Consider the following 13,849-nt stretch of genomic DNA (forward strand, 5'->3'; position numbering starts at 1 on the left):
AAGCGGGGACGCTCCCGGGCCCTCTTCTGGTCTCTGCCCCGTGACCGTGTCCAACCTCATCATGTAAATACCGTGGACCGACCATCACCCTCGTCTGTGCCCTCGACTCACAAGGCCAACAGCCGCCGCCACTCGGCTCAGCGGGACGTGTGCAAAACTGAGCACCCGGCCTTCTCCCCAGGGCCCTCCTCCTGCAGCCGGTGCCGTCCAGCCGGGAGCACGCCACCTCACGGCTATTGTGGATAGACCCCCGGTCAGTACCGACCCCTCCACTGCCCACCGTTTGTCCCGTCCACCCGGGAATTCTACCGACCCTGCCTCGAAAGTGGGGCCCGAAGCCGGCGCCTGCTCGCCGTCTCCTCCGCCCAGCCCGGGCCGCACGGCCGCCCAGCTGGGCCCCCACTCAGCACAGCAGCCACAGCGATGCCGACCTCTGACCTCGCCCCTCCCCCGCACCCCCCCCCCCCCGTGCTCTGCTCGGCTGACTGTCCCCCCTGAACTCGGGGCAGGCCGAGCGCACGGCTCACATGAGGCCTCTCCCGTTGCGACACCTGCTTCCTGTCACCCCGTGTCCCCTGAGCATTTGTCTCCCTGCAACGTCCTGTGTCAGTTGCCTGTGTAATGACCGATGCCCGGCCTAGAGGGTGAATTCCACAAAGGAGGGGTCCCTAGGCTGCTCCCGGGATTTCCCAGCGCCCCAGGCATGTGGAGGTGCTCGACAGTTACCTGTGGGAAGATGAACAGATGCCCGGGGTCCCAGAGGGACTGACCCTCCAGGTCAAGGACGGCGGCTTCCACCCCCTCTCGCCCTGACTCACTGGGCAGCCCCTTCCTGCCTGGGCCTCGGGTCGCCCTCCGGGAGTCCCTGGCCCCTGGCCCACAGGCCCTGGAGCCAGAGACCGCAGTGTGCCCTGCCCAGAGCACCACCTGCCCAGCAGGCCTGGCTTTGGGCCGCTTGGCCAGCCGTCACCCGGCCACATCCAGGGCCGCACCCACTGCCTTCGGCCCGGGCCCCCCTTCCTGGCCCTGCCCCACACGTGACAGGGCACTGGGGACGGGGACCTCCAGGACCTCACACCGAGCACACAGGGGACCCCGGTGGGCTTACTGACCTGGAGGGGGCCTCAGGCCTGGGAAAGAGCAGAGACCCCGAGGTGCCTGACCGATGCCACAGTGTTTCTTGGGGAACACAGGCCCCAGGCCACAGAGGCTGCTCATGACGGGAACACGGGCTCATCGGGCGCTAGGCGGCAGGTTCCGGCCTCTGCAGTCACGTCTGACAGAGCTGCCCGTTGGGGAGGGGCCCCTGAGCCTGCGAATAGTCCCTCTGAGACCCCAAGCAGCCCTTCGTCCCTCCCGCACGACTGCGGCACGCCCGCCACGTGCCAGGAGATGCTCTGGGTGCTGAGGAGGGGTGGGCACAACGCAGAGGTCTCTGCTCCGTGCTGAATGGACTGACCAGTGGTCTCTGCCGGCGGATGGGCCCCCTCCACCCTCTGGACCACCAGAGGCCGCCTGCTCAGCCGCCGTCCTCAGGGGAAAGCCCAGGGGCCTCTGCCTTGGCTGGCATTGGCGCCGGCACACTGCCACCGGCCCCGGCCAGATGCGCCGGCTGCCGCCTCTGACCCTTGACCGTCCACACCCTGCCAGCCTCATCAGTGCCTCTGTGACTGTGGTCACATCCTAGCACGTTCCCGCACTGAATTTCCTTCTTGACGGGGCCTTCCGGAAAGCGGCCTGTCCAAACCGCCCTCCCCCTTAATGTCAGCCCCGGCCCCTCGCGGGCTGGGGCTGCCGACAGGGGATGCGGCTGGCTGTCCTCAGACAGCTGAACTCGGCTCCTGACACCAGCTAGGGCAGGAAGGCGTGAAGGCTGAGGTCCTGGAGGGCAGCAGTCACAGTGGCCTCCGCAAGGCTATAAACTAGTGGAAACGAAGGGCTCCCCGCCCGCCCAAGCTGGGAGCTGGGGTTCGTTATACGATCCCACTGCACAGCATCCTTTGAGTTGGGACCTGGAGGGGACCATGCGCCTTACAGGCGAGCGGGTTTGGGGTCCAAGAAGAGGCGGGCTCAAGGCCAGGCCAGGTGCCGCGGGGGCGTGCGGGAAGCGGTGCTTCCTCGGGGTCTGGGGCGCGCGCCCGCGTGGGCAGGGCGCAGAGCGCGCCCCCGAGCGCCGTGCGCGGGCCCGGCCGGGGCGCGCCTGCAGCCGGCCGGGGTCGCCCCGCCCCGGCCCCGCCCCGGCCCCGCCCCCGCGCACGCCGGCCGCGGCCCACGTGACCCGCCGGCTACAAACAAGCCCGTCAGCTGACTCGTGCCGACTGCGCCGTCATCCCGGCTGTGAGCGCGCGTCCTCCGGCCCCCGAGCCCCAGCCCGGCCGCCGCCATGCAGCCCCCCAGCCTGCTGCTGCTCGCCCTCGGCCTCCTGGCCGCGCCGGCCGCCGCGCTGGTCAGGTAAGGCCCGCGGCCGCGGGGCGCCGGTGCTCTGGGGCCCCACGCCCCCGGCGACCTCCGTGCACCCCGCGCCCCGCCATGTCCGCTCCGTTCGCGCCGCACCCGCCGTGGGGGGCCCTGATGACCCCTGAGCGCTCCCCCGCCCCGCCCTGGAACCCCGGCTGCGGGGCCCCCGCGCGGCCTCCTGCAGGGCCCAGCCGCGGGCGGGGCGAGGGCGCGCGCAGATAGTTGCAGGGTTCGCTCTGGCCCCCGCCAGCCTAGCATCCCCTCCCTTCCTGTGGGAACGCAGGGAGGGCGGCTGTGACTGCGAGATAGCCCAGACTCCCCGGGACAGGGGGGTCGGGGTGCCTGTTCTGAGGGCCCACGTGTGAAAGTGCGGAGCCCCAGGTGTTGATCCCTAGGATCATACCACGGGGCCATGGGCTAGGAGACCCCCAGAGCCACCCCGGGAGGCCCAAATGCCCCGTAGTCACGAGGGAGTCAGCTCAAAGAGACGACCTGGGGGCTGGGGCTGGGACTCTGTCCGGGTCCGGACGGTGCCCCCCTCATGCCTGAGGGCGGGCGCTTTTGTGCCAGGTGAGGTCACCCACTGCCAGGCGCTAACCAGGGCTGTGCCACACCCTGCCAGCCAGGACGAGGAGGGTCCCCTTGGCCCCCACGGGCCCAGCCTTGCAAGGCCGCTCGCACTCCCACCTCCGGGGAGGGTGCTGTGGGCTGACCCTGCCCCCCCCAACCCCCGCCTTCGCCAGGGGCCTTTGTCTTAGGCCTGCTCAGGCATTTTCCCACCTGTGCTGTGAGCCTTTTGCCTGTGGGCAGGTGGGTGAGGCCCTCAGGCTGGGGAGCTGGCTGGGACTGAGTGGGGCTGGGCCTTGCCAAAGGGCTGTCCTGCGTGGGCTTCTCTGTGGGCTGTGACTTGAGAGGAGGAGTCCCAACTGGGGCACTTGTCGGGGAGCAGCTACAGGTCTGAGCCTGCCCAGCCCCACCCCCAAATCCCCATGGAGAGCAGTGAGGGTTGATGCGGGGGGCTCTTTGGGGGGGACAGCTAAGCCTAAGCCCCTCTCACCGGCACAGGTCCTATGGGACTGATGTCTACTGTTTCCTTGGTTACTGGGGGGGCGCATGTCCCTCCCCCAGGCCAGAACCTCGGGCTCTCCCAGCTGACCAGCTCTTAGGCAAGAATCCAGTCTTCCTGGAGCACACCCTGGGCGTGCCAGGAGTCGCCAGCCATGACCTTGAACTCCCAGATCCCTGGGCTGGGAAGACATTTCATCCCAGTGGTTCCCCCTCAGCTCAGGTGTGCTCTCCTGGACCACGGACCAGGAAGCAGCTCAGACCCAGGGGAGCTGGGCACCTAGGGGAGGGGGACCCCGCACACTACCCTCGGTGCCGGAGCCTCAGGCACCGGAGATCCAGAGCCTCAGCCTCGTGGGCCCCGCTGCGGGCAGGCCACCGAGGCCCCGGCTGCACGTGTGCCCTGGGAGGTGGGGGCCCCGTGAAGGGCGCTCGCAGCAGGGAGCCCTGGGGCCTGGGTGGCAGAAGGCTGGCTGGAAGCCGACCCTTGGCTGTCCAGGTGCAGCCCTCGGCCTCCTGGGTCCCGGGTCCCAGTGAGGAGAGAGACAGATCAGCAGTAAATGACCGAGGCCATGGCAGGGGGCAGCGAGGGTGATGGGGGGAAACCGGGTGGCGTGAAGGGTGACGGGGGGCAGTCAAGGAGGGCTTCTCAGCGGGGGTGGCTTCCCAGTCCCATCCGTTGCCAGGAGGTGGCCGCCCTGGGGAGCAGAGGTCTGAGTGGAGAGCAGACGTGGCCAGAGGGCCAGGTGAATGGGATGGCTCGGAGGGCTTCAGGCAGGGGTGCCAGGTGACCACTGACGCCTAACGGACCCCACCAGCCGCTGTCACAGAAGAGACCGGAGTGGACACGGACAAGGGGGCCTTTCAGAGCCCCCGGTGGCTGAGGAGGGGGAGGGGGAAGCGAGCCCCGCCCTAAGGAGGCCCGATCCCCTCTTACAGAATCCCACTGCACAAGTTTACGTCCATCCGCCGGACCATGTCGGAGGTGGGGGGGCCCGTGGAAGACCTCATCGCCAAAGGCCCCATTTCGAAATACGCCCAGGGGATGCCTGCTGTGAGCGGGGGACCGATCCCCGAGATGCTCAAGAATTACATGGATGTGAGTTCGTGTGGGGCATTGGCCTGGGACCGGCACTGCACTGACCCCTTGCTGTGGCTGATCACAGCTGGCCTTGGGGAAAAGCTGCTCAGAGCAGCTAGTTGGGCGAACTGCCTTTGGGGGCGGAGCTTCCCAGGCCACGCCCCCGCGCCGTGAGAGCACTCACTTCCTGTGCGGTTTGCACAGTCCCCGGCTCTCCTACCCGGCTTGGGGGACCGGTTAGGGTGCCCTGGGCACCTCTGCAACTTCTCTCCTGAGTGCCACTGACCCTTGGCTCAGAACTGGGCAGGCGCTTGTCCTCAAGTCTACCTTGTGGGGTGTGGGGACGGCGTCACCCTCTACAGATGGGCCCAGGGCCACCGGCAGGGCGTGAAGGAGCCAGCATCAGATGTGGGTCTGCCCCGGGAGGCTGCAGGGTGGGGCGCAGGGGTCCCAGAGATTGGGTATCGCGGCCTGCCTGCCAGGGCGGGCCTAACTGCCTGAGCTGGGTCAGAGGCCTGGGGCCACCCGGGATCCGGCCCCTGCTCCTGCTCCTTACGTGGGAAGTAGGTTCAGAGCCGGACCGTTCTAGAAGCCACACGGCATGCTGGGGCTGGGCCAGCCTGCTCCCGGCTTGGCGACCCTTCTCCGTGCGCCCGGCCCTGAGTCTTGGGCCGTCCGCTCGTCACTGTTCTACCTGAGGTTGGGACAGGCGGCTGCGTCCTCTGTCCTGGCTGGCCGGAGCCCCAGCCGTGCCAGGAAGCCGGGACCTCACAGGCATGTGACCAGGCTGGCGGAGGGTGGCCCTGTGCCCGGGGACAAGTGACCAGTTCCTGGTTGTTCCGAGCGCCCACACACGGGGAGGTTTGCTGAGTCACTCTCCCCACACCCGGCCTGGGCACCCCTGCTGGGTCCTGTGTCCGCAGCTGCCACAGCTCCCCGGAGCCAGGTGGCTGGGGAGAGATGCCCCGGGGGTACTGGTGCCGGATCCACATGGCGACCGGCATCCTGGTCTCCCTCCCAGGGGAAGGGGGTACCCGGGTGGCCCCAAGTTCAAGAACGCCCATACCCACTGATCCGCGAGGGGCCAAGGACAGGGCTTCCCGTTGAGGCTCGGAGGGGCACCATGCCACTCATGCTCGCTTGAGCCCCCCCAGGCTGCCCCGGCCCCGATGTGTACAGACGGGGCCCTGAGGCCCAGAGCAGTCAAGGCGGGTGGCCGGGTGGCGAGGCACCCTGAGCCTGCAGGGTGCACCTTCTCCCCTTGGCCGTCCGGACTCCACCACCTAGGAGCCCTTCAGGCTTGGCCCCGCAGGGAGGGGCAAGGTCAGGGCTGGGGCCGCAGAGTCAGGCCCTGATGCGGCCCTGTCCCCAGCCCTGGACCCTGCGTCACCGAGGCCCTTGCCGCCCGCGGGGGGAGCCGGGCCGAGCCTGTGCCGACTGCGCCAGGACCACCAGGGAAGAGGGGGGTCTTCCCTCATCTCACCTGGGCAGCTGGTGGGGCTGTGCCCGGGGGTGTGGGGAGTGGCGGTCTGGACCCCGGGCGCCCCTCCCCCCACCCTGATGGACGGTCCCCCGCCCCCCAGGCCCAGTACTATGGGGAGATCGGCATCGGGACACCCCCACAGTGCTTCACGGTCGTCTTCGACACCGGCTCCTCCAACCTGTGGGTCCCGTCCATCCACTGCAAGCTGCTGGACATCGCCTGCTGTGAGCCACGCCCGCGGGTCTCGGCCCGGCCGCCCTCTCCGTGGGCCTGGGAGCAGGCAGCGCGGTCGGGGGGCAGGGGGGCATGGGGGCACCCGACCCCCCCCCACACACGCACACTCCCCGGGGCACTGCCCTGTGGGCTGGCGGCCGGGGCGAGGGCAGCCCTGACCCTCACGGGCCCTCCTCCGCAGCCTGCTCCCACCCCCGGGCCACACCAACACCCTGCTCCCTGGTGACTCTGGCCCTGCCAGCCTCGTCCTCGCTGGGCCGGGGCAAGGTGTGGGTGGGCCGAGACCACGGCTGGCATGTCGGCCCGCTCTCCCAGGCCCAGGGTCACCACCAGCAGACCCTAGCCCTGGGAGGGCGTCGGGGCGGCCGGGCTGGAGGGCGGGGTGGCAGGCTGACGGCCCCCCGGTCCCCAGGGATCCACCACAAGTACAACAGCGGCAAGTCCAGCACCTACGTGAAGAACGGCACCGCCTTCGACATCCACTACGGCTCGGGCAGCCTCTCGGGGTACCTGAGCCAGGACACCGTGTCGGTGAGTCCTTCCTGGGCGGTGGCCGCAGGCTGAGACCCCACCTGGGGCAGGGCTCCGGGCTAGCTCTCTGCAGGGCCTCGAGCCTGGTGGCCGGCGGGGGGCGGGGGGCGGAGGGCGGAGGGCACGGCTGGACCAGAGGCCCGGGGCGAGGCAGAGCCTCGGCTCAGCGGTGACACGGCCACGGCGTGCTGGGGCCGGGCGCAGGCCTGGTGGCCAGGACGCTTGGGTGGGAGCCGTGGATGCGGTGAGGGCTTCAGCCCCCGTGGTCCCCGAGGCCCGGGCACACAGGGCAGGGCTGGGACCGGGATCTGGGGGGAGCTCAGCAGGGCAGCCGTCTGGGGGGCGAAGGACCGGGCCTGGACCCTGCCGCTGTGGGCTCGGGGAGGGCAGAGGTGTGCGGGGTCCCCCCGGGGCCCTGCCCACAGTAGAGGGTCTCGGGGGTCGAGTGCAGGAGGTATCCCTCCAGGGGAGTCAGCAGGTCCCTGGGGGTGCGGACTCTCTCTGGTTAAGTGCTGGGCGTGGCGCGGCCTCTGGCACTCTGGGGGATGTGGGACAAAGAGGAACATGGTCCCCCCCCTGCCCTGGGTGGGGTGGGAAGGCGGCAGCGCCTCCGGCAGGGCCAGCATCCTGCCCACAGGTCCCTGATGGGCGGGCTCACGCAGTCCCCTCTGGTGGCTTGAGGGCCCAGAGAGAGGTCGCGGGGGAGTGACCGGTGTCCCAGCGTCCCTCCTGGGGGCTCCCCCCTCCTGGCCGCCCTCATCCACAGCCCACCTCGGCCACCAGGTGCCCTCGGGGCTCTCTGAGGGCCTGAAACAGGATGTTGGCCAACACACTTCCCTCCCCCGTGTGGCTCCCACAGTGTGCCCCCCACATCCTGTCCTCGCTCCGGGGCCTGCAGGGGAGGGGCAGCGTGGCCTTGCGTCTGCGTGGGGCTTGGGTCCCAGGGTCCCAGGGTCCAGGACCTAAGCCCAAGGGCCGAGCTGGCCCTGCTGGGGAGAGACGGGGGGGCTGGGCCTGAGCGAGGGGCCTTCCTCTGCTCCTGTCCATTCCAACAGTCCAGACCCCACAGCCCCGTCCCCGGCCCTCCCTCCCGCCCTTGCCCATCTTAACTCCCATGAGCAAGGCGATGGCCAGGGACCGCGGGCTGGCGTAGCTGTGGCCCCCACGTGCGGGGCCCGGGACTCGGCGGTCCACGTGGCTCACTGACCCTCTGACTCGCGTGGCCCGCAGGTGCCCTGTAACTCGGCCCCGTCGGCGCCGGGCGGCGTCCGGGTGGAGAGGCAGGTCTTCGGGGAGGCCACCAAGCAGCCGGGCATCACCTTCATCGCGGCCAAGTTCGACGGCATCCTGGGCATGGCCTACCCCCGCATCTCGGTCAACAACGTGCTGCCCGTCTTCGACAACCTGATGCAGCAGAAGCTGGTGGACAAGAACATCTTCTCCTTCTACCTGAACAGGTGGGCAGCGCCCAGCTTCCCTGCAGCCCTCGTCCCCCTCGGCCCGGCCGAGCTGCGGTGCAGGGGTGGGGTGGGGGAGCGGGGCGTGCTGGGCCACAGCCCCTGCCCTCTGACCTCTGGAGGCACTGTGGCCGCCTGTGCACAGAGCAGCCAGCAGCCTCAAGAGAGAGTCATGTCTTTTCGGGGTCTTCCCACAGGAGGTCTGGGGACTTGGTGGGCGGGCCTCACTTCTGCAAGAGCCAGAGCCAGTGATGGGCAGATGCGGCCCCCGGGTGGCTACAGCCCTAAGGGGACGAGGCCGTGAGCCCTGGTCTGTGACGGGCGCCCTGGAGGCGAGGGGCCAGGGGAGGTGGCCAGTCGGGTCTGGAGACCCGGCGGTGGATGGGGAGGGCGGGCACGGGGCAGCGCCACTCAGGGCGACCGTGGGGCGGTCCCCACGCCAGAGCAGCCTCCCGGCAGTGCCCGGCAGAGGTGCCCCGCCCAGCGCCGCGTGGCAGGAGACCCGTGGCCGGAGGCCCTGGAAAGGTCTGCTCTTCTTGGGCAGCGATGCGGCCGGGGTGTGGGCAGGGGACGCCTGCTGGTCACTGCACCCCGCTCCGGGGCCCGTCGCCTCGAAGGCCCACCTGGCATTCGGGGTCTGACCACACTCGGCCTCTGTGTGAGTGCTGCTCTCTGGCCTGCCGGGGCTGGGGCACAGGGGTGCTGGGTGGGGCCGCTGTCCTGGGAGCCCGCGGGCCTGGCAGAGGGGCACCCAGGAGGTCGGCCGGGCCCGGGCCCAGGGACGGACAGTCCAGCGCTGTGACTCCGGCCGTGGGCCCAGGCGGAGGCAGCGCTGGGGGGAGGGGTGAGGGGCGTGGCTCACAGGGAGGGCTGGGATGGGCGCTGGAGGCGCGTCCGGTTTCTGCTGGGACCTGGAGGCCTCGGTGGCGGAGGGGACAGGGTTTGCCCAGGGCCTCCAAGCTCAGGGACAGGCTCAGAGGACAGGCTCAAGTCCAGGTGAGAGTAGGAGCCTGCCCGCCCTGGCCGTGAACGGAAGGCTGAGGCGTGAAGGGGGAGCCGCGTGGGCGCCTGTGGGCGTGGAAGCAGACGTGCAAAGGCCCTGGGGCAGAGCGAGGCGGCTCAGCGCTCGGGTTGCCCGGCGCCACCTCCTGGAGGCCCTCCTCGGTTTTTCTTCCACCAAGCAGACAGTGTTCCCCTTCTTGGGCTCCTAGCATTCCCGTCCCACCTGGCCACTGGCTTGAGGCCTGGCCCTGCCCCCTGACAGCCCAGGAGCCCTGAGGCCGGAGCAGGATCCCACCCTCTGGGGATGGTGTGGGGGGGGGGTCTCCTGCCGTCCCCGGGGTGTGGGATTGGAGAAGGAAGCTCCGTTCCTCTGGTCACTGCGTCCCTGCAGTCCAAGGAAGGCCCTCGAGGTTCCCCGCTCTTCCCTCTGACCTCCTGGCCGCAGCCCCACCCCGGCCTGGACTGCCGGCCGGGCCTCGACTCCCCCCTCCCCCTGCCTCCAGGGACCCTAACGCGCAGCCGGGGGGCGAGCTGATGCTGGGCGGGACCGACTCCAAGTACTACACGGGCTCCCTGAGCTACCTGAACGTCACCCGCAAGGCCTACTGGCAGGTGCACATGGAGCAGTGAGTACCGGCCGGGCGGTGGCGGTGGTGGGGCAGCCCGGACCCCGCGCCCCACCCGCCCTGGGCGCCTCCCACCACCTCTCGGTGCCGTCTGTCCCATAGGCACACGGCTGTGAGCCTGCCCTGGTGCTGACCCCTGGCGCTGACCCCGCTCACAGCCGAGTCTGGGTGGGGGCGCAGCCTGCCGTGAGGGGCGCCAGGTGGCCTGGGGGTTCTCAGCCACCTCTCCTGCAGGGTGGACGTGGGGAACAGCCTGACCCTGTGCAAGGCCGGCTGCGAGGCCATCGTGGACACAGGCACGTCCCTCGTGGTGGGCCCCGTGGAGGAGGTGCGTGCCCTGCAGAAGGCCATCGGGGCCGTGCCGCTGATCCAGGGCGAGGTGAGCGGCGGGGCGGGCGGTGGGGGCGGGCGGGGCGGTGGGGCGCCCGGCCGCCGTCCCCCGTCCTCCCACCCACACCCTGCTCTCTCCCCTAGTACATGATCCCCTGCGAGAAGGTGTCCAGCCTGCCCGAGGTCACCCTGAAGCTGGGAGGCAAAGGCTACAAGCTGGGCGCAGAGGACTACACACTCAAGGTGGGCGGGCGCAGGTGGGGTAGACGGCAGGGTGGGGGCCGGGCGAGGACCGCGGGGCGGCCAGGGCCGGGCGGCGGGTGGTGACGCTCCGGTGGCCGTCTGCAGGTGTCACAGGGGGGGAAGACCATCTGCCTGAGCGGCTTCATGGGCATGGACATCCCCCCGCCTGGCGGGCCACTCTGGATCCTGGGCGACGTCTTCATCGGGCGCTACTACACCGTCTTTGACCGCGACGAGAACCGCGTGGGCCTGGCCGAGGCCACCCGTCTGTAGCCGGCACACCTGCCAGCAGATAGGGGAGTGTCCCGTTGGAGGCGGCGGCCCCCCCGCCCCCCGCCGCGCACACTCGCACGCTCACCCTTGCACACTCACAGTCCAGCCGTCGGGAGGCCGCCGGCCTGACGGGCCGTGGTTTTGTTCTGTGGTTTCCCCTCCCCAGATTCAGAATGCCGCCCGCCCGCCTGTCCATCTGTCTGTCTGATGGAGGGGTGGGGCCGGGAGCTGCCAGTAGGCCCGCCAGGCTCAGAGCCTGTCCCTCGTCTGGAAGACCCAGCTCGGTTTGGTGGCCAGTCGGTGTGCGTCCCGGGACCCTCCCCCTGGACTTCCTGCCCCCCGGGGGGCCTGGCTGCTCTGGCAGGGCCTCTGGGCTGGCCTCTGCACCAGGCTGCCCCTCGGGGCCTCCTCGGACTAGCCCGGGGCCTGCAGCTGGGTCCAGCCCAGTGAAGAAACTGGGGTCGGAGGGGATAAAAGCCAGCCTTGCGAGGCCTGTGGGGTCATCCCAGGGCTTGAGCCCATCCAGGAGGATGTTGACTGGCCCCGGGGGAGGGGGGGGATGTTGGGGGGGGGGAGGCGGGCAGACAGGAGGGGAGGGGGATTCTCTGTGGCTGCCTGCACTGGACCAGCAGGGAGCAGAAGCTGATGTGAAAATACAGTGGTTCGGTCTCGCTCTGTGTCGGCGTGTGTTGTGTTTTGTGTTTTGTGTTTTGTGCAGCTCAAACCCGGGTTGGGGAGGAGCTGGGCGACGGCCCCGTCCTGGGGCAGTGGCCAGTGGGATGTAGCTGGCGGCCACGGGGCGGCTGCCCGGGGTTTTCCTGAAACGCGATTCCCGTGAGTCTGCCACGCTTCCCTGCGGGGTTCTCGCCCTCGGAGGGGACCCCAGCAGCAGAGTCCAGGGCTCCCCAGTGCCCTGCCCACCCCGCTGGGGGCGAGCGGGGAGCGGGCAGCCTGTCTCCGTGTGGCAGGCAGGCCAGTGCTGGGGCTGGCCTGCCTGGGGTCGGCCACCCCGCGCACCCAGGGCCCGGTCTCTGGGGCAGGGGTGTCGGCCCCGAAGCAGCTGCGCGGCCAGGAGGGTTTGAAGGGTGGAGAGGGGTTGGGGGACCTGGCGGCGAGGTGGGGCTCCTGCTGGGAGCCCACCCCTGCAGGTGGGGGCGTCGGCAGATGTGGTGTTTGTAACTGTCCTGGATCCTGCTCAGCCTGCAGGGCTGTGGCTGTCACTGGCCGGGCCCCAGGGCATCTGGGGGGGATGGCACCCCCCGCGGAGCCTTGTCTGGGGAGCGGTCCACCAGAATAGCAGAGAGGCTCATGCGCACACGTCCAGTGTGTCTGTCCTCTGTGCCCGAAACACGAACCACGAGCCAGGCCTGGCAGGGTTCCTGGGAAGACGAGTCATCAAAGCTCCGTGCCCTGGGGGTCTGGGGGGGCAGGGCCACTGGGAAGGGGTCAGCCCCCCGCCCTGCCCCAGGCTGGCGTGGCCCACAGGGCACCTGCCCCCCAGACCTAGCCCACGGCTGCTGTCCCCCTCCCATCCCCTGCTCTGCAGCCCTCTCAGTGAGGACCCCCTCCTCTGGAACGCAGCTGGACCCCACACCCCCTGGATGAGGCCCAGCCCCGCGCCCCCAATCTGGGATCAGGGTCAATCGTTGCTCCTCTGTAGATCCCGGGGCCCCAGCCTCCCTGACGCCACCCCAAGCCTCCGGCTTCTGCCCTGGACGGGGGTGACCACAGGGCACTCCTGACCACGTCTGCCACCCGCCTGGAGGAGCCACACATTGCTGGCTCTGGCCCTGGCTGGCTCGCCCCACTCTGCACCAGCCCCGCAGGCTGGGGGAGCAGGGGGTCCTGCCCCGCACCCCTACCTGGGGACACCCCGCTCGGCTCCACCCCTTCTTTACTCAGGGCGGAGGCCGGTGGGGGCTGCCGTGCCTCCCGCGGTGGGCCTGGGGGCCTCGAGGCAGCCTCAAGGTGGTCTGCAGGAGAGCAGTGTGACCCCCCCTAGTGTCCCCACCCGCTGTCCGAGCACCAGCTGGCCCGGCGTGCAGAGCAGGCCCCACGGGCCGCTCCTGCAGCCCCCCTGTGCACCCCTGCAGCCCCACTGTGCGGAGCAGCCCAGGGCACAGCCTGTGCTGGGTGAGCCTGTGCCAGGCCGGGCCCCGGAGGCCTGCCTCAGCCACCAGGGAAACTGCGGGGCTCAAGGCCCCACACAGGCCCAGACGGCACCCCAGGCTCAGCCCGAGGACGGAATCTGGGTGTCCCCAGCCAGGCGCTTGGGAAGGGGGCAGTGGGCGTCGGAGGGGGGGAACGGAACCCTGGCTCCTTGCAGGCCGGTCCATCCTCGTGCCCGAGGCCCTGGGGTGGCCAAGCTTGGGGGACCCGTATTCATGGGGGGTTAACACCAAGCTTAAGGCTGACTGTACTGGGGGTTCATGACAAGCTGTGGATGAGGCCGTGTCAGGGGGGCGCGGGGGCTGGGCTGGGCAGCAGGGGGCCTTACAGAGGAGGTGGGGCCTGTCCCAGGAGAGGGGTTCAGAGGGGGCTCAAGCTCTGAGTGCACAGAGTTTCAGGGATAAAGGGGGTTCAGAGAAGACTGGACAGCACTCAGAGAAAAGGGGTTCCTGGGAAGGACCAAGGCCCAGCAGGGAGGATCGTGGGGAGAGGGGGAGACGGGTTGAGAGGGTCCAAGGAGAAGGGCTTCGTAGGGGCAGAGTCCAGCATGGCCGGGGCCTCTGGGCGGACAGGGCAGGCCGTCACACTCAGGGCATCTCCAGGGGGCCGGGGCCGGGGACTTGGGAGGGTCTGGGCTTGGCGGGGCCCAGGTCAGAGGGGGCAGCTTTGTGGTGGGGGGAGGCCTGGGGGAGGCCGAGGCCATGGGGCTTCACCACGATGGGGGGCACTGCTGAGGCTTCTGCAGGATGGAGGTCAGTTGGGGACAGATGGGAGAGAGCGAGCCTGGGCGTGGTGGGCTGGACGGAGGAGCTGGGGGACAGGCCTGGTGGCACGGGCCGGGCCTGCAGAGAGTGTGGCTGCTGAGGTCACCGGGGCTGGGAGGAGGACGTCTGGCCGC

The 13,849-nt window shown here is 70.0% G+C and overlaps 1 protein-coding gene across 1 annotated transcript; it reads left to right on the forward strand.

Moving 5' to 3' along the window:
* Positions 1-2,294: 2,294 nt before the first annotated feature.
* CTSD (cathepsin D) lies at positions 2,295-11,459 on the forward strand. The gene is made up of 9 exons (XM_016149637.2): positions 2,295-2,451; positions 4,462-4,621; positions 6,187-6,310; positions 6,733-6,851; positions 8,082-8,308; positions 9,814-9,936; positions 10,171-10,315; positions 10,411-10,509; positions 10,615-11,459. The coding sequence occupies exons 1-9, from the start codon at positions 2,384-2,386 to the stop codon at positions 10,780-10,782; spliced, it is 1,233 nt and encodes a 410-aa protein (XP_016005123.2). The 5' UTR covers positions 2,295-2,383; the 3' UTR covers positions 10,783-11,459.
* Positions 11,460-13,849: the final 2,390 nt, after the last annotated feature.

Source organism: Rousettus aegyptiacus, unplaced genomic scaffold, assembly GCF_014176215.1.
Source record: "Rousettus aegyptiacus isolate mRouAeg1 unplaced genomic scaffold, mRouAeg1.p scaffold_m13_p_5, whole genome shotgun sequence".
Classification (NCBI taxonomy): Eukaryota; Metazoa; Chordata; class Mammalia; order Chiroptera; family Pteropodidae; genus Rousettus; species Rousettus aegyptiacus.